Here is a 19822-nt window from a genome sequence, read left to right on the forward strand (position 1 = left end):
GTGAGAAAGGGAGGAAGGAAGAGGAAGAGAGAGAGAACAAGAAAGAAGGCAAGAGGAAGAAGAAGAAGAAGAAGAAGAAGAAGAAGAAGAAGAAGAAGAAGAAGAAGAAGAAGAAGAAGAAGAAGAAGAAGGACAATAAGAAGAATGACAAGGAGAAAGCAAAGAAGAAGAACAAGGAGAAGAAGAAGAAGAAGAAGAAGAAGCAGGAGAAGAAGAAGAAGAAGAAGAAGAAGAAGAAGAAGAAGAAGGACAAGGAGAAGAATAACAAGGAGAAGAATGACAAGGAGAAAGAGAAGAAGAAGAACAAGAAGAAAGAGAAGGAGAAAAAGGACAAGGAAAAGGAGGAGAAGAAAAACAAGGAGAAGGAGAAGAAGAAGAAAAAAAAGGAAGAAGAAAAAGAAGAAGAAGAAGAAGAACCGGAGGAAGAAGAAGAAGAAGAAGAATAACAGGAGAAAGTCGAGCATGATAATAATGAGAGGAGTCGGCAGAGAAGGATTAGAATCGTGAAGGTAAGCGTAGATAGCTACTGATGTTCTCTAATTACACAGACGTGACAGCTAGCTAATATCTAACCATAATATTATCACAACTAGTAATACTACTAACAGCAGTAATGTAAATACTGTAATACAAATAATGTATCATGTAAATGTAATGTAATAAATAATGTACAAATATAATACAACAGATAATAGCACTAGTAGATTTCCACGCGCTTCTACGGCGATAGTTTGAAGACAATTTGATATAAATTCGATTTGAAGATTCTACCGGTTTGACCGTATAGCTGAGAGCGCAAGAATTCTAAAAACTATGAAAATAAGAAAGAACATTAGGAAAAGGAATAAGGGAAGTAGGGCGAAAATAAAAAATGGACCAAGAGGACGATTATGAAATAAACATGAAGAGGGGAGGAGGAAGATGAATAAAAAAGAAGAATAAGAGAATTCGAAAAAAAATGAAAAGTGGAATAAGGTTATCATAGCCAAGGAGATAAAAACGCGAGAATGGATAATGAAAAAAGTGCAAGAGAGGAATAAAGAAGGCAGAGCGAAAAGAAGCCGAATATAGAAATGATGAACAAAATCTGAAGAAACGCCGGGAAAGGGAGATTGTAATACTTCAATGGCTTATATTCACCACGATACACGATATGGTGGCATTCACGTGGCAATAGATACAGAAACGTGACAGAAATAATCGAGATCATATAGTATTCAGATATCGTACCAAAATACTAAATATTTATACATAATTTTTGTTCAATATTCACAAATCTATACTAATGCGCAGCGCAGAATCATCGCCAGGTTTTGCTGATTCAATCGGATAGCTATTATAATTTTACCTTCTTCGCAAGAATGCAATCACAACGAGTTATTAGCCTGTCATGCAAATTACGAGGCATTCAGATCAGGTTCTTGTTCAGGTCAGTTAGAATTTCCACGTGAAGGCAACGATGTGCGAGTTTTGCGAGAGAAGTTAATCTTACTGTAGACGGCCTGCCGACGCCGTTACACACGCAATACAGTATTGCAGCATTCGGTTAAAATAATTGAAATATTGACTCTAGTGTAGGTTTGTATTGCGGCAGGTTTAATTATCGTTGGCACCCAATGCCGATGCTACAGTGTACAATCCACTGCGTATACAGTGTAGAAAATGCGACTGCAATTCTTCGCAGTGCGTTGCTTATGTTTGCATTAGGCCTAACCAAGGCCAAGTTCTCAGTGGGAAGAATTAAGAGCAATCGTGTAGAAGGTCGGTTTACGCAGGTACGGTCGGTAGTTAGGGAAACGTGCTCAAGTGACAGGTTCGCTCTCTCTCTCTCTCTCTCTCTCTCTCATTCTCTCTTTTTTCCCTTCGCCCTTATTACCTCTCTCTCTTTGACTAACCCTCTCAATTTTTTTCTTATTCTTTCACTCATTTGCTTTCTATTTCTCTCTCACGCTATTTTTTCCATTCTCTCCCTCTCTCTCCGCGCGCGCGTGTGTGTATGTGTATGTGTGTGTGTGTGATTGTGGGGCGCGGGTGTGTGTGTGTGGAGGATGCATGTGTGTGGTTGTGTTGTATGTGTGTGTGTGTGTGTGATGTATGTGTGGGCTGTGTGTGTGTGTGTGTGTGTGGGTGTGTGAGTGTTGCGTGGGGCTCTGGTGTGTGGAGTAGTGTGGGGGGGGGGCGACGTGTGGCATGGATCAGAGTGTGGTAGTGCGTGAAGCAGAGTGAAATGTGATGTATGTGTGAAGAGTGTCGTGTGTGCAAAGGGTCAAGCAAATAAAATAGATAATGCCGCGGCTTGTCAGTGGCGTACGCAGGATTTTCTAAAGGGGGTGTTAGGAGCACGCGCAATGGCGGCGGGGGTCTGGAGCCCAGGACATTATTTGAAAATTAGCACCCTCAGTCTATGCGTTTTCTGGCGCGAGCTGCGGGGCGTCGGACCCCCTGGACCCCCCTGTACACGCCCCTGGAAACTGTAGATTTCTGATACCGGTGCTGCCGCATTGCAACTGACGGCGTGGGTCCCGCGGTGGTAGATTCCATGATTCATCAAGCTGCGTACTGCAAATATGTTTGCGTAAATCTTGTCGTGCGTACGACAATCGAAGTTGCTTAGTTGGATTTATGACGCCAGTTATTTATAAATTGCGTTTACGATTTTCGCCAGTACGCAAGCGATGGCCGTTTTAGGATGCGGATTCATCAAGCTAGAAATTTACGTAAACCTTTGCGTAGAGAGTGTGTATTGTTGCTCATGAGAAGAGAGAGAGAGACGGCTGCGATGTGCGTGCGTTGGCGTGTGTGGTGTGGCTGTGTGTGTGATGTGTGATGCAGAGAGTTAGGGGTGTTACGTGTTTGTGTTGCCTGTATGTGACAGAGAACGAGACGAGAGTAGAGAGGAGATGAGAAGAGGAGAGGAAGAGGGAGGGAGGAGGGAGACGAGAGCGAGCCGAGAGAGACAGAGAGCAGAGAGTGAGAGGAAACGGATGGTGATGAGAGAAGAGAGAGGATGATAGAGAAGGAGAAAGAGAGAGAGCGCTGACCGGAGAGAACATGAGAAGTTGCTGTGTCGTGCGCGCGCGCCGTGTGTGTGTAGAGAGGAGAGAGTAGAGAGAGAGATGAGAAGAGAGAGAGACTGTGCTGTTGGATTTGTGCTGTGGTAGTGGTCTTGTTTTATTGAATCAAAGTACTATATCCATACTACGCTACCCTACAGACAGTCGACAACGTGCATAGGACCTAGCACTAAGCTATTATAAAAAGCCTGCGTTTGATAGCATAGGATGTGCAGTAAATCGCGTGAAATTCTGAAGATTCACGATGTAAACAAACTCAAGTCTATGAACATAATATGTGTGCTGCAATCATTCCTGCAATCTACGAGATCTGCCGACTGGTGCCTGGCAGCCTCATGAACTGTAGCCACCTAAAAACCCATCGCTGATAAACCTGTCTTGGTAATCGGGTCCTCTTACTCTTCTTCTTTTCCTTCTTCTTTTTTTCTCTCTTTTTTTTGAATCTCAGGTGGGGCGATTATTTGTACAGGCCATCCCCCTCCTTTCAAGAGCAGGGGGATGCATCCCCCCATCCCTGGGATTTACGCCCGTGTTAGTTGCACTTTGCCTGGGTGGCATAGTGCGAGCCGCATTGGTAGTGCATTCGGCGGTACGCGGGGTTGCGAGCGGGGGCTGAAAGAAAAATGAAAATAAACGCCTAAATTACCGCATTTTCTGTACATTTTTCTGTATTACATCAATATTATTACTTAGTTGCTTCGTTTTCCTTAAATCAATCCAATTGATTATTTGGCAGTAAGAAACATTTTGTCATCATACCTTCCTTGGGTACTCACCATCATTTATTGGCTATGTAGTCTGACTTGGGGTCTCTTGACAGTATTTCTTTTCCACCACCACCCCACGATCCAGATACCCAGCCAGAATTCGGCCCGACGCGCTGACCGGGCAAAGCATGCTCCCTTCAATATAACGCGAACGGATCGGCCTGAATAGATCAGCGAGTAGACTTGGGAGCAGAGGAATGTGCTGCCTAGATTCAGGCTTCTGGATCATAAAATTTTATAGCTACAGCGTTGACCTGACCTATCTGACCTGGTTCTCCGCTTATAGAGGCCTTAGATTACACGTATATACATGATATATGACTACCGATCCAAAAGACGGAATAACTAAATTAATGAAACGATTTGGTTACGCGAAAATTTATGGCCTTGGGAAAAATGTTGCTGCGGGGTCGCCCGACGCGCCTGCCGCGGCAGTTCGCGACCCGCCGACTGTGTGTGTGTGTTGTGCTGGCTGTAGTGTGTGTGTATGTGTGTGTGTGGGGGCGGGCGGAGGGGGGCTAGGACACACTCAGTCCATTTCTCTTCCATTTTACAGTTATATGCACAGACGCGCGCACGCAGTGCGCACAGCACACACCCACACGCGCAACGCACACACGCACGACACCACACACACAACACACACACACCCGCGCACGCCACACACACAGCACACAACTACACACACACACACACCACACACTACAACACACACACATTTCTCACTCATTTTCAGTCCCTTCTTATTCTCGGACTCTCCACCCAGTATCATTTAAACAACTGTGACGACTTGCGACGAATCAAGAGAACACAACAGGGCCTGCGGGAGTTCATCGCTGAGATGAGGCCTGTAGACACCCGGATGTCCGCTCAGGTCGTCAATATTATACAGGTGCGATTCTCCGTCCGTGATTAGCTGATGACCGATGGGAGCGTAGTCTCCCGTACGGAAGCGATCCAGGGCCGGTCCCCAGGTCGGATCCGGTCGGACGATCGTCTGGATCCGCTATGATCAGAAGAAATATATTCCATAATGAATACGTCATTAAATGGAGTCGTTTAAAGGAAGTAAATGCATTTTCGGCACTGCACTATTTCGAAATAACTCAATATTTCGGAGTAAACGTTATTTTTATGTGATGATAAATTTTCTGCGCTTGGAGCATATCAATATATCTTCGGGCTGTTTAAACGGTTTCTTCGGTCAACATGCTTTAAGTTAAAAAGCAAAATCTACAATATTACTTATAGTAAAAGAGTTAACAGCGGCCAGGCCTCCAACGCTTGCAGTCCCAGACTGGGAATCAGGCTGTGTTTCTAACTCAGAACTAGCTCTCTATAATGCAGCTAAACTACAGATTCCGTGGTAACACAAGAGCAGTCACACAACAGCCCAGCAAGATCACAGCACATCTGCACTCGAATTTAATTAGCAGAAATGGTTTACTGTTAGAACGTCTATATCGGCAGTAGGAAGCTGATATCGGTGATAATTATTCACAGTAAATTATATAACTTACGTCCGTGGCGAAGCGAAATGCGTTAACGGCTCCTACTATTAGTACCGGTGCCAGGGTTCCGAAAGCCATGACCCAACCGAGAACCTCTGCCCATTTAGGGTATAGTATTCCCTGTGACATCGGCGTCTCATATTCAAGAAAGTTGAAGATGAAAATGCCCTGGGGAACGATATAATTACATCTAAGATGTTATATGCACATGTCACTGCCTGGTCTATAATATAAATAATTGTCGTTTGGCAAACTTAATTGAATTAAATTTAAGGTTCAAATACTTTTGCTAGTCCACGTGTCCGACTTTATTTCATTTAATTTACCATTTACAATAAAAAATTCTCCCACATATATTTCCCATGTATAACTATAACAGAGCTCTTACCAGGACGAGTAATGGTGCCGTTATACACCAGGTGAAGAACCAGTAGCTGTTGAGTATGCTGTAGCCAATGTTAGATCCGATCATCATAGAAAGGTCAGCAAGGAAACGCCTGGCCCCTACATGAAAAAATAAATATCCCGGCTAGAGCGACGTCTACCTAGAGGAGGGATCCGCGCGCTGCAAGGGGGTTAGGATAAGGCTTGCCTAATTCCTAGTTGTTTTAAATTGTTTAAGTTATGCTTAATACAGACTATTAATTATGTATAGGTAGAGAACGTGTATTTTCTAAAATGAAGATGGTTTCTCTGAACTTGTACACACGCGAACTTGATTACCATACAACTATACTGTACTCGCTAGTCTTGTCGTACATTTACATTGCTGTTTACAACCGTACCACATATTCTTCAGCCTAACCCTACACTCGTGCCAGCACGAAATGTTTGACCAGCCTTACCGTACACCCACGCCACAACAATGCTCTCTAGAAGTCCCACAAGTATTAATGACCAGCATGTAGCATAGATGTTCATCAGGTCTATCCAGTACAGACCAGCCTAGTGATGAAAACAGCAAATCAGTTAATTAATCATTCATTTAATCAATCAATTAATCAATCATTAATAATTAATTATTTACCAATCAACCTATCTATCTATCTATCTATCAACCTATCTAAACGTATTCTATCTATTATCGTATCTATCATCTATCATCTATCTATCATCTTATCATCACTATCCATCTAATCATTCCATTCATCCATGCCATTCATCCGCATCCGTCGTGTACATCCTTCCATCCATTCATTCAATCTATCCAGTTCCATCCCATCCATTACTACCATCCACATCCATCCATACATGCTCATCCATGCCATCCATTGCCATTCCATTGCCATCCATTTCCATCCATTCCATCCAATCCATACACCATGACCATATCATTCCATCCATACCATCCATCGCCATGCCATTCCATTGCCATCCATCCATCCATCCATCTCATCCATCCATCCATCCATCCATTTTCATGTCATCCAATCATCCCGCCACCATGTCCATCCATGGCCATCCATTCTATCCCATCCATGCCATCTCATCCATTCATGGCCATCATCTAATCGTTATCTGATATATCTAACTATACGCACCACCCATAATCCACTCACAAGTCATCCATCCATTCATCCATCATCCATCCATTCGTCCCATCCATCCATCCATACCATTCCCATCATCCATTTCCAGTCATCCATCCATCCATCCATCCATCAATCCATTCCAGCCATCCATCCAAATTACCATCATTGCCATACCAGTGCCATCCACCATCATTCCATCGCCATACCACCCATCCATTCCATCCACCACCATCCATCCATTCATACATGCGCATCCATGCCACTCCATCACATCCATCCATCCATCCACTCTCCATACCATCCCGCCATGCCATTCTATCCATCCATTCCATGCATATCCATCTAATCCCATCTAATCTAATCTATCTATATATCCACTAACGTCACCCATTTCAGTTTCTCACACCATCCATCCATCCATCCATGCCATCCCATCTCATCCAATCCCATCCAGCCATCCATCCATCCATCCCATCGCATCCATCCATTTCCATCCATCCATCCATTATCCATCGATGTCCATCCATCCATCCAATCATCCATTCCATCCATTCCACCATCCCCATCCATCCATCTCCACCATCCATGCCATCCATTGCCATGCCATGCCATTGTTCCATTCCACATTCATTATCCATCTATCCACTATCTATCTATCTATAATACTAACTAACCATCCCACCCATCATCAATCCATCCATCCATACTCATCCCATCATTACGCGCCGTCCATACCATTCCATCATCATTCCACTCGCATTGCTATCCATGCCATCCATCATCCATCCATCCATCCATCTATCCATCCATCCATCCCCATCATCCACCACCATCCATCCATCATCCATCCAATCCATTCAATCATCCATCCATCCATTGGCTATCCATCGTCATCCAATTTCATTCATTCATCCGATCCTATCATCCATCCATCCATCCATCCATCCATCCCTCATCCCTCCATCCCATCGTATCTATCTACATATATCTAACTAACCATTCACCCATCCACTCATCCATCTACAATCCATCCATCCATCCATCCATCAATCCATCCATTCATCCATCCATCCACTCATCAATCAATCCATCCATCAATGTCACGGTCACTTCAACCGCATGTTACCCACGTTATGTAAAATTATATATAGTAGATGAGCATGAACTCACGCCTGTGCACATGGGCAGCCCCAGGACGTACATCGCTACGACGATAACACCAACGACTAGAGGCTTCCATCGACGCGTGTTGGGAAATTCATCAAAGACCATCGTGCTCATTGTCTGTACGTCGGCAAACTGCAATTTAATAATGAAATAAAGCATTCAAGTATTCAATCAATTAATCAATCACGAATAATTATTTATTTACCAATCAACCTATCTATCTATCTATCTATCTATCTATCTATCTATCTATCTATCTATCTATCATCTATCTATCACTATCTATCATCTATCTTATCTATCTATCATCTATCTAATCTATCTATCCATCTATCTATCTATCTATCTAATCAACTATCTATCTATCTATCGTATCTACAATCTAATCTATCTATCATACTATTCTATCTACTATCTATCTATCTATCTATCACTATCTACTAATCTACTCTATCTATCTATCCTATCTACTATCTATCTATGCATCTTGATTTATCAAACACTATCTATTATCTATCTATCCTATTACTATCTCTATCTATCCATCTATTATTATCTATCCGTACTAATCTAATCTATCTATTACTATTCTAATCTATCTACTCTATCTATCTATTCTAACTAATCGTATCATCTATTCTACTATCGTATTCGATCTATCTAATCATCTATCTACTATCATTTCTCAACCTCATTCATATTATCTAGTCTACTATTTATCTATCTATCATCTAGTCCATCTATTATTTACTATCGATCTATCTATCTAATCTTTTATCTATGGCTATCTATAATATCTATCTATCTATCTACTATCTATCTATCTATCTATCTACATCATGCTCTATCTATTCTATCTATGCTACATCTATCTACTATCTATCATCTCTCTATCTACCTATCTATCGTATCTATTATCTTATCATCCTATCGTTTCCTACTATCAAAACAAAGAATGAAACTGAAACAATGAATGTAGCGGACATTTCTCTCTGGATAAGTGTTCGTTGGAAACTATTTTTCCTGCAAACAAAAGTGTTGATGTAATATGCAATCAACATTGTACTTTCCACTCCTCGTTACAGTTAATTAGATTTTATCATTTTATGGCTATTATCTTTACGTGTATAGGTAGAAGTAATTGGCAGCTGAAAACTATCTAAAATAGAAGTGCGGATGTGTTATGTAAATTAAGTAACTATGCAAATTAAACCTTATTCACTACTCATGCACTTATACCTATAATAATTGTTAAACACATAAGCTCTCTGATCTTCATTATCGTACTTAGACCAATAGGATATTCTTTATGAGGTTATGAGAGATTTGCAGAACCAAAACCGTAATAATGAGGTCTACAATTTGATCAACACAGGTGGTTCGAATCACGTCAATTAACCTAGTTTCTCAAATCCACATCCCCGCCAGTAATTCAGATGAATGAGATTCAGGTAATCTCAATGTTTTTTTTGTCGCTGTTGTATTTCGACGCCGTAACTGTGTTTGTAGTTAATGCGTACATCAGTAAATGCCGCACGTACCGTGGCATCCAGTCCTAGATTCAGCATCAAGCCCCGCATTGAACGAAGAAGAGGATGGACCAGAGTGCCGCCACGGGCGAGCCTCGCCTACGAGGCCGGGGTAGGGCAACAACCCACCCTGAACCTGCAGAGTAAGCAAAAAAAAACCCTCTTCTCCTCCTAAGCGTGGGCATCGAGGCAAAGTTAATTACCCGACAAATAAGAGATCTTTTGCTCGCGCAACAGACTTTATTCTGCGAGTTAAGAAATGTTCGTCTGACTACACTGAAATCGTGATATAAAAATAGCACATTTAGATAAAGTATAATTCACGCACCACTATGGGCGCCTCACTCACATCCTTGTCAAGGTCGTAGGCCATGTGACCAAGATGGAGAAGATGACGATTTCCAGCGAAGAAGCTCATTGTGCAGTTTCCAAGCGCTAACATAAAAGCATCACGTACACAGTTGTTTCTGAAGCGACTGTAACTCGACAGCGTTAACATGCCGCCAGAGGCGACACCTAGCGTGAAGATTACCTGTCCTGCTGCGTCCACCCACACCTGTGTAGGAGAAGTGACGAGACGATAGAACATTTATCGATTATTTAAATCAACACGTGAGTGGCAAGTACCCATGGAGTGTGATATTAGCGCATGAATCCCCCACGTACCTTGAGTGTGATACAACAACTTGGATCCCCCACGTACCTGAGTGGAATATCAACGCATGAGTCCCTGCCAAGACCTGTAAGGGAATAATCAACGCATTGAATCCGCCGCGCGTACAGACTGTGAGTGTTGATAAACTGCATGATCACCCCACGATACCTGTGGAGGTGAAGTATCAACACATGAGTCCCCGCCAACGTACCGTGGAGTGTGATATCACGCATTAGTCCCCCACGTACCTGGAGTGTGAATCAACGCATGAGTCACCCACAGCTACCTGGAGTGTGATATCAACGCATGATCCCCCAGTACATTTGTAGTGTGATATCAAACGCAAGAGTCCCGCTCACGTACCATGTGGAGTGTGATATCACGCCAGAGTAACCCACCTACGTCGGACTTGATATCGACCGCATGGCGTCCACCACGGTACCTGTGGAGTGGTGAAATCAACGGCATGCGCTCCCGCCCACGTACCTGGGAATTTTAGTGAGCACGCTCCAGATCTGGTGTATGTAGAAGCGGATTCTTTGCTGCGCCCGCAAGTGATCAGCGCTCTGAGAGCAGGATAACGAGTACCACATAGGGAAATTAGCGTGAATAGACACGTCTGTGCATGCAGTATAATACCTATGTAAGGACCCGAGAGCCGCGAATATACGAGCTGTAATATATCGTACCTTGGTAATATATAGTACAGAAAACTTTGTTTGTTCTGAAAAAGCTCAGCTAACGATGCGAATGCTCACCTGATTGTTTGGTCGTTGTTGCAATTTTGCACGCTCTTACCTAGCTCCATCGCTGTAGCTGTTTCTCTCGCGCTACTCCACCCTGTATAACGGGATCGAAGGAGCTCCACCGGTAGAGCTAAGACAGAGCTTGCGAAATTGCTAGCTCTGACCTTGCAGTCGCTTTTGCGCGGACTCTCGAAATCTTACTCGCTACTCAAAGTACTTCGAATGTTAGCATTATAGTATGAAAACATTAACATACATTCGTGCAGTTAACCGCCAGACTCAGTCACGTACCTTGCCGGAGCTCTTGATGCCCTTAATGAGACACAAGTAGACTAGGATCCAGTTTAGTAGCAGACAGAGACACAGATCCCACTTGAGACCTCCCTCATAGTCTTCGATACTGGTCGTGAGGCCAAGCATCTTGTACCTGATCACATAATATACGGCACTCTTATACCTGATCACATAATAATAAATGTGTGGCACTCTAAATACGGAAGTGATGCACACGGATGGTGGTTCCGAGTAACAGCGAAAATAAATCACTGAAACAAAGGTTTAAATGAAACATTAAAAGGCTTTGATTTGATCAAATCGTGCCATGAAAACCGCGTACTATTTTAACCTTGGACCCGATTACATATTACCACCCAACAGACCAGACCAGAGTGACTACCATTTAGCGATGAGACGTTATATATACGTGACTGCGTTCCGAGTTGTTGTTGTTGTTGTTGTTGTTGTTGTTGTTGTTGTTGTTAAAAGTAGGACAGCCCGGGACATCATAGCTCGTTTCCTTGCGTCAACTTTAATTTTAAAATCTGTGAATCCCAGTCCATTATGTAATTGGAATAGAGAAATCATTGAACAAATCTCTCGCTGCAGAACATAAACGGAATCTCTGCATGTATTTACTTGTAGTATTCCTCGCTTGCTGATGTGCGCAGACTGCTTTCATTGTTCGACAGCTGGTCGCAAGCATTCGCTTCCTCTGATGTGAGATTCAGATAACACCGACGTGCGTGGTAGGTGCCGTTACTCTTCATGCATTCTTCTTCTTCTGATTTTGACCAGCAGGCTGTAAACGTGGGGAAGTTGTCAGATTCGTTATAGTGTTGTATTACGTAGGCTTTCATGACATATTACATCATTAAATGTAAATTCAATGCATTTTATTTAAATGTTATATGTCTGATATCGGCTTTGCAATTTTTAATGCCGTGACAAAGACTTGACGACGAGGCCCTAACCACATCACGATCACGCAGTAAGAAAGTGCGCTTACAGTCTGTGTTCCATTCGTTATGGCAGCCCGACCACGGTAGAACCTTCTGGAAGGATGCAAACAGGTAGTAGAGGCTCCACGCTATAATGACGTTATAATAGATGGTTGACAACGCCGTTAGCAGCACCATCGCATACCCGACACCTAGACAAGAAGAAATTAATGCACAATTAACACATTAATCAGAAAGTGGAGCAAACTATAAACAACGATAAACACATCATGTGAAATAACTAACTGACTGGCTGACTCGCTTATTTACGCACTCGCTCACGATAACTCCACTTGTTCTTTAACTTACTAATAAACCCACTCATTTATTGACTCGTTGCCTATAGAGGGTTCCGCGACTTGCACTACAAATAGCAATACCAGGTAGCAATAGCAGGTAGTTAGAATTGCGAACACGTGTTACCGATATGAGCAATCTAACGATTTTACATTGATAGATTGTACACACGATAGTGTTCTTATAGTAATCTATATTAGCAGTAAGTGAATCCCGCTTTTGCAGACAGGTTTACCAGCGCGTGTTGGGGTGCTAGAGTTCGATATAATTGTGCAGACCCGGTTTTACAGGGTGTTGCAGGCAGGTTTATCAGCGTGATTGGGATTCTCGCTTAGAGTTCAATGAATTACACAGGTCCGGTTTGCAGGCTTTGCATGCAGGCTTATTAGCGTCGCGAGATTGCACGCAACACATATGTTCGTGGACTTGCAGTTTGTGTTACATCGCGAGTGTTCAGAAATTTACCGATTTTACTGCATATAGCTATCAAAGCGCAGCGTTTTATAACATCTGGTGTATGCACATTTGCCAACTGTCTGAAAGTGTACGTAGTATGGACACGTACTTTGATTCACTAGACAACGTAGCCAAAGCACGCTATCTCGAGAATATTGCGTGCAATGGGAATCGACACCCGTACGAGAATGGAGCGAGGACCACAACTTGTGCCCATCACGTACGTTATTGAATCTCGTGAATTGACTACCTAACATTCTAGCCGAGACCATTTATACTCTCAAGCACTTCAGAACCAGAAAAGCTGGCTGCCTACGAATAGACTGTTCTGCGGTTGGGTTAGTGGTGTATCAGTCTGCATCTATCATCGTGAACAGTGGAGAGTCCCATCTACGTTATCGAGCACGTGTTATGCACTCCCAGTCCTGAATTATACCATCTCTCTATCCGTGCATGGGTAACGATGAGAGAGTATGGGACAGGCATCATGTCAGCACACTGTTATTGTAAAGCCGGCTTGGTGAATTCTGTTCACATGTTGCTCGTGCTATTTATAGTAGAGTATGCTAGCTGCACGTGCCAGAGAAATCACCACCCCTACTTCAAACAGCTGCCTACTGATGCGGCGATATATGTATATATGTGTAAATGTGTAGCGGCGTGCGCCGTGCGTGCGGTGTACCTATGTGGTGCAGAGGAGCATTTGACCGGCATTTACAGGTAATTATCGGCAATACTAGGCGAAAGAGAGTAGAAGAACATTAAGACATTGGTAGTAATACATTTCGTGTTTATTCAGCATTGTTTTTTATTGAAAATGCTCCAAGCGTCGGTGGTCTGCCTGGTCTCTCGTCGCTTTGGTTTGTGTTGTGATTACGCTAGGCAGCCTAAAAAAAGCTGTGTGGCTCCCTCCTGTACCAATTACTGCAGTTGAAAACACCGCAGAAAGCGGCGTTGTGATGGATTTGCTTAATAGTGCGAATAAAATGAGCAGAGAGCTGCGTTGAACAGTAATGGCCGGCGGCGTTGCATTGTGGGTAATTTGAAAATTCGCGGAACCCTCTTATGAACTCTCTTATTAACGCTGACTCGTAGATTGACTGATTAAGGGAACCAACACAAACCGATTTGCCATTTTACAAACTGGCTGACAGAATGACCGAATAACTGACAATGTCATCAATCAATTGCTCAACTAATTAAATTATTAACTAACTAACTAACTAACTAACTAATTAACTAACTAACAAACTAACTAACTAACAAACTAACTAACTAACTAACTGTAGCTAACTAACTAATTAACAAACTAACTAACTAACTAACTACTGACCAACCGTGAAACACAGGTGAAATCTTTCGGAACACCCCGATCGGTCCAAGGCTTGCAAACTGTCCGAGAGATAGCTCCAGGTATAGCAGCGGCAGTCCCACGAAGAACAGCATGATCAGGTACGGTATGAAAAACGCACCTGTATGACGATGGCATAGGTATACCAAAACGTGCTACAATCAGGAGTGTTATATATTATAGACACTAGCGCCTATATTATGACACTTCTGCCCAATGGATAATGATTATGATGATGATGATGATGATGATGATGATGATGATGATGATGATGACGTTACAACTACTACTACTGCTGCTGCTGCTTACACACTACTACTACTTACTACTACTAAACTACATACTACTACTTACTACTGCTGCTACTACTACTATCTACTCCTCACTCTCTCACTACTACTACTACTACTACTACTACTACTACTACTACTACTAATAATAATAATATTAATCTCAATAAAATGTATTATCATTACCTAATATTAACAATAATAATAATAACAATAAAATGCATCGCAACCAACACTTATCCCCACTGAACAACCTGAACACCTACAACCCCCAGAGCCCGAGGCTGAACAAACACCGCAGCATACGGATACCCATAAAGGTGAATCAGTAGTGGATATGGAAGATCGAATCTCTACTAAGCTGCTTAAAACTCAGGCAATCCCCCTTGATCAACGCAGAAGCCTGAAAAAGGTTAATCTCAACAAGGCAATACGGCACGATATTCAAACTGCAACTCAGGCCCTCACCAATATCATCAAAGATAACCATCTAAACCTATCAGAAATCAATAAATTAATGTACGCGACTGTTGCTGTTATTGCTGGAGAGACAAAAGAAAGAGTCACGAAGCCCACAGAGGAACCAACATGGAAGAACAGAATCATAACAAAAATTGAAAACCATCGCAAGGACCTCTCCACTCTTAGCGAAATAAAAAAAGGTGTCACAACAGAGCAAGTGCATGCCAAGGCCAGGAGCATCTTATGCAAGAGCCGACGGAAGAATAAGACCATATGCGAGCTCGAACAAGAAATAAAGATGAAACTACAAGCCAAAGCTCAGAGGTTGAGAAGGTTTACTAAGCGGAGTGCGCACTACTATCAGAATAAGCTCTTGAAAATTATACCGGCATCTCAACGAACAGCAAAGCACCATCAAGGAACCTTCCTCTCAAGAGCGAATCGATCAATTCTGGCGTGGAATACTGGAAGTTGGCATAAACCACAATACCAAAGCCACTTGGATCAAATAAACGGAGGAAGCATTCCAGAATGTAGCAATGGATGTATGGACTGACATTACAATGTGTGAGGTACAGCAGGCCATCAAGTGGACCCACAACTGGAAATCTCCTGGCCCAGACAAGCTGCACAACTTCTGGATTAAGCATTTATATGCCCTCAATAAACAACTAACCAGGGCCTTGAATGACACCATCAAGGATCCAAGCAATAGCCCTAAGTGGTTGACATCAGGAATCACATTCCTTCTTTCAAAAGACAAAGATACAAAAGAACTATCGACCAATCACTTGCCTGCCTACCACCTACAAGATTCTCACTGCTGCAATCAGCAACCGCCTCTACAATCACTTACCGAAGAGCGGCATCCTCACAGATGAGCAGAAAGGCTGTAGAAGTGCATCTAGAGGGTACAAAGATCAACTTGTCATCAGTAACATAATAGTGAGCATGGCAAAAAAGCTCAAGAGGAACCTAGGAATGGCGTGGATTGATTATAAGAAAGCCTTCGACAATGTCCCACATTCCTGGATTCTCGCAGCCATGAGAATCTACCGTGTATCACCAACCATGAGCTGGAGCAGGCATTGGTTACAGTCAAAGCATTCAGTTATGACATTAAAATGGAGTTTGGCTTGCAAAGGTGTGCAATCGCAATCCCTAAAGGTGGTGAGCTAGTAAAAAGTCTAAATATCGAGCTTGATGACAAGACAGCCCTACAAAGTCTGAACCACGAGGACACCTACAAATATCTTGGTGTAGACAAAAGTGATGGTATTCAGCATGCAAATATGAAGAAGAACATTGTTAAGGAGTACTATCGCCGAGTCCGCATAGTTCTCTAGTCTGAGCTCTGCTCAAAAAAACAAGATAGCAGCGACCAATAGCCTGGCACTCCCGGTCCCCGTCTACAGCTTCGGGGTGATCAACTGGTTGCGATCAGATATTGAAAGGATGGATCGCAAGACAAGCAAGCTACTAACCATGCACGGGCTCCATCACCCAAAAGCAGATGTAGAGCGAGTGTACATCAAGAGGTAAAATGGTGGTCGTGGTCTCATTGAACTGATGTCTGCGTACAACACTGCCATTATAGGTCTAGGCGACTACATCGAGCTTAAGGAAGACAAATTTACAAAGCTTATCAAAATACATCAGTCTGGAAAATCATAGCGCGCTCTATTACACGAGTCTAAAGAAATCAAAGCAAAATACTTGTCTCCTTAGACCACCAGCCAATTTTCAACAAAGCAGAAACTGAAGGACAATATGGAAGCAAAGAAGATCGAGGTATTAAAGAACAAGCCTTTGCATGGAAGATTTTACAAGAGCCTCGACAGGCCATTTGTCGACAAAACTGCAAGCGTTGCCTGGCTGAATAGTTCCGGGCTCAATAGAAAGACAGAAAGCCTGATCATTGCAGCCCAAGACCAAGCACAATTAATTAACACCAGATATCATCAACGCAACATCATCAAGCAACAGGTCAACAGCAAGTGCAGAATGTGCAGCAAAGCAGAAGAGACCATCAGCCACATCATCGCCGGATGCACAGTGCTGGCCTAACCGAGTAGATAAAACGCCATAACAAGGTAGCCAGCTATCTGCACTGGTCAATCTGCAGTGAACTTGGTGAGCAAGTACCTGACAAGTGGTATAAACATACTTCGAGACAAGTTACCAACATCGGAGATACTACCATAATGTGGGATATGGCATGGCAGACAGATCGCACGATACCTGCAAACCGCCCTGATATAGTGCTCCACAACAAGAAAAAAAACGATGCCTGCTGATTGACGTAGCCGTATCAGATGATACTAACACCATGGTGAAAGAAAGAGACAAACTCTGATCAAATGGAGAAAGAGTACAAAGATCTGGAGATCGAAATTAGGAGGATGTGGAATACTAAGACGAGAATTGTTCCAGTGGTGGTTGGAGCTCTTGGCTCTATAAAGAATGGTTTTGAAAAGAACATTAAAGAACTCCCTGGTCACCACACTGCCCAAGAAGTGCAGAAAATCGCACTACGGGGAACAGCACACATCCTGGAAAAAATTCTGGATTGAATCCCCATATGTCCCAGGTTGGGACACGGTCAACCCAAAAGCCATCGGCTAATGCCGTGATCCACTTTGGAAATAATAATAATCATAATAATGATAATATGCTTTATAAGTTTTATTGGGATTATTATTATTATTAATATTATTATTATTGTTATTATTATTATTAATATCGTATTATTAGCATTAATATACTAAAACCATCACGATAAAACACATCATGCACATGCTACAAGTGCGGAGCGCCCCCTGGCGTCGCTCACCTCCTCCATTCCGGTAGCAGAGGTAGGGGAATCTCCACACGCTGCCAAGACCAACGGCGTAGCCGAGACATGACAGGAAGAAAGCTAACGTGCCGCTCCAGTTACCGCGCTCTTTGTTCTCATCGTCATTGTCATCCTCCTCGTCCATAGCCAGCGGTTCAACAAGCGCGCAGACTTGTTGCAGAGACCCCTGGTGACAATAGTGAGAAACTACAGTCAGTATAGCTCTGTAACCGTGTGTCTGCCAATAACAAGAACGGGATAGTGTGCGGAGTACGCACACACACACACTAGCTCGCGCGCGCGCACACACGCACACACACACGCGCGTGCAACTAGAGAGATAGAGATTGAGAGAGAGAGAGAGAGAGAGAGAGAGAGAGAGAGAGAGAGAGAGAGAAAGGGAGAGCGAGAAAGAGAAAGAGAGAAAGAGAGAGAAAAAGAGAGAGGGAGAGAGAAGGGAGGGGGAGAGAATGATGAAGATAGCTGGTGGGCAAAGGACGAAGAGACATCAGAGATGAAGACCCACGTAGAGTGAGATAAAGAGCAGCGATATACCTCAGACATGACCTGACCTTAGAAGAACCTCAATGATTAGCCGCAAACATATAATCAGTTTAAGATTTTACCGCGTTTTTCTTACTCCTGTACAAATCAGGTAAAAAGATCAATCGGGTCATCAGGTAATCAGGCAAATCAGGTAATCAGCTAATCAGGCAAATCAGGTAATCAGGTAATCAGCTAATCAGGTAATCAGGCAAATCAGGTAATCAGGCAAATCAGGTAAATCAGGTAATCAGGCAAATCAGGTAATCAGGCAAATCAGGTAATCAGGCAAATCAGGTAATCAGGTAAGCAGGCAAATCAGGTAATCAGGTAATCAGGTAATCAAGTAATCAGGTAATCAGGTAATCAGGTAATCAGGTAATCAGGTAATCAGGCAAATCTGGTACAAATCAGAGTGCCACACACCCAATAGCATGGTGCTGTTTATGTAACGTGTATAGTGTAAAATATCAATGACTGTCATTGGCTGTGTAAAATATGATTGACTGTCAATGACACCAGATATCCTAGCTAATGGTTGTATGACATCAAGGGGTGAATAATTAAAAATTGACAATTTGACATTTCGAGATTTTGACAAATTGACAATTTGTCATTATTCACCCCTGATGACATGAGCAGCGGATCGTCAACTGCGTTCACGCAATCTGCGCTTAATCTGACAAACATATTCATTGCCACATTTCCAATTAATGATACAGAAACTGCAACTACATTAATCAACCTATAATTAATTATTATTATTAATTATTAGAAATTAACATGTGTACAGTATGGGGACGTAGACACTCGATCGAAGCCCGAGATTCGCCTAGGGAGCGACAATAGAAACATATAAAGTTATGAAATCATGATTCTTATAAATATCATAATATTTGAAGTGAAGTGTCGTGAAAAGAAGTTCTGAAGTATATATGCCATATAGCATTTGTATCTTTAATCGACATCGACTTCGCAATAGATAAACACGTGGCAGCCGTAATAAATAAATAAATATATATATATAAATAGTAGAAAAAATAGTAGCACGGTATTCAGTTATTATTGATACAAAAGAATAATCCAACATTTAGTTTTGCACAAGCGCTTTCATCTTTATAGAATCTTCAGGTGTATATCACCTAATATACATCGGAAGATTCTATAAAGATGAAAGCGCTTGTGTAAAGCTAAATGTCGGATTATTCGTTTTTTATCTATTTATTTATCTATATATCTAATATATATTTGAGTTCGTATGTATGTATCTATGTATCTATGTATCTATGTATCTATGTATCTATGTATCTTCCCTATAGGCGGCCAACA

At 42.4% G+C, this 19822-nt stretch overlaps 2 protein-coding genes across 2 annotated transcripts in view; both read right to left on the minus strand.

Moving 5' to 3' along the window:
- Positions 1–4528: 4528 nt before the first annotated feature.
- LOC106817009 (sodium- and chloride-dependent glycine transporter 2-like) lies at positions 4529–9672 on the minus strand. The gene is made up of 6 exons (XM_014821654.1): positions 9593–9672; positions 8055–8183; positions 6198–6297; positions 5741–5856; positions 5362–5520; positions 4529–4847 (listed from the first exon to the last, which is right to left on the minus strand). Exons 1-6 carry the CDS (start codon positions 9629–9631, stop codon positions 4614–4616), a joined length of 777 nt encoding a protein of 258 aa, XP_014677140.1. The 5' UTR covers positions 9632–9672; the 3' UTR covers positions 4529–4613.
- Positions 9673–9884: 212 nt separating this feature from the next.
- Positions 9885–19822, minus strand: part of LOC106817008 (sodium- and chloride-dependent glycine transporter 1-like) — a 10454-nt gene continuing 516 nt past the window's right edge. The window contains exons 2-9 of the mRNA XM_014821653.1: positions 17948–18137; positions 14349–14483; positions 12267–12410; positions 11897–12059; positions 11273–11408; positions 10722–10801; positions 10247–10403; positions 9885–10136 (exon numbers count right to left, since the gene is read on the minus strand). Of these exons, the coding sequence (XP_014677139.1) occupies positions 9885–10136; positions 10247–10403; positions 10722–10801; positions 11273–11408; positions 11897–12059; positions 12267–12410; positions 14349–14483; positions 17948–18137 (1257 nt within the window). The remainder of the gene's footprint in view (positions 10137–10246; positions 10404–10721; positions 10802–11272; positions 11409–11896; positions 12060–12266; positions 12411–14348; positions 14484–17947; positions 18138–19822) is intronic.

This window comes from Priapulus caudatus, unplaced genomic scaffold (genome assembly GCF_000485595.1).
Source record: "Priapulus caudatus unplaced genomic scaffold, Priapulus_caudatus-5.0.1 Scaffold1561, whole genome shotgun sequence".
Classification (NCBI taxonomy): Eukaryota; Metazoa; Priapulida; class Priapulimorpha; order Priapulimorphida; family Priapulidae; genus Priapulus; species Priapulus caudatus.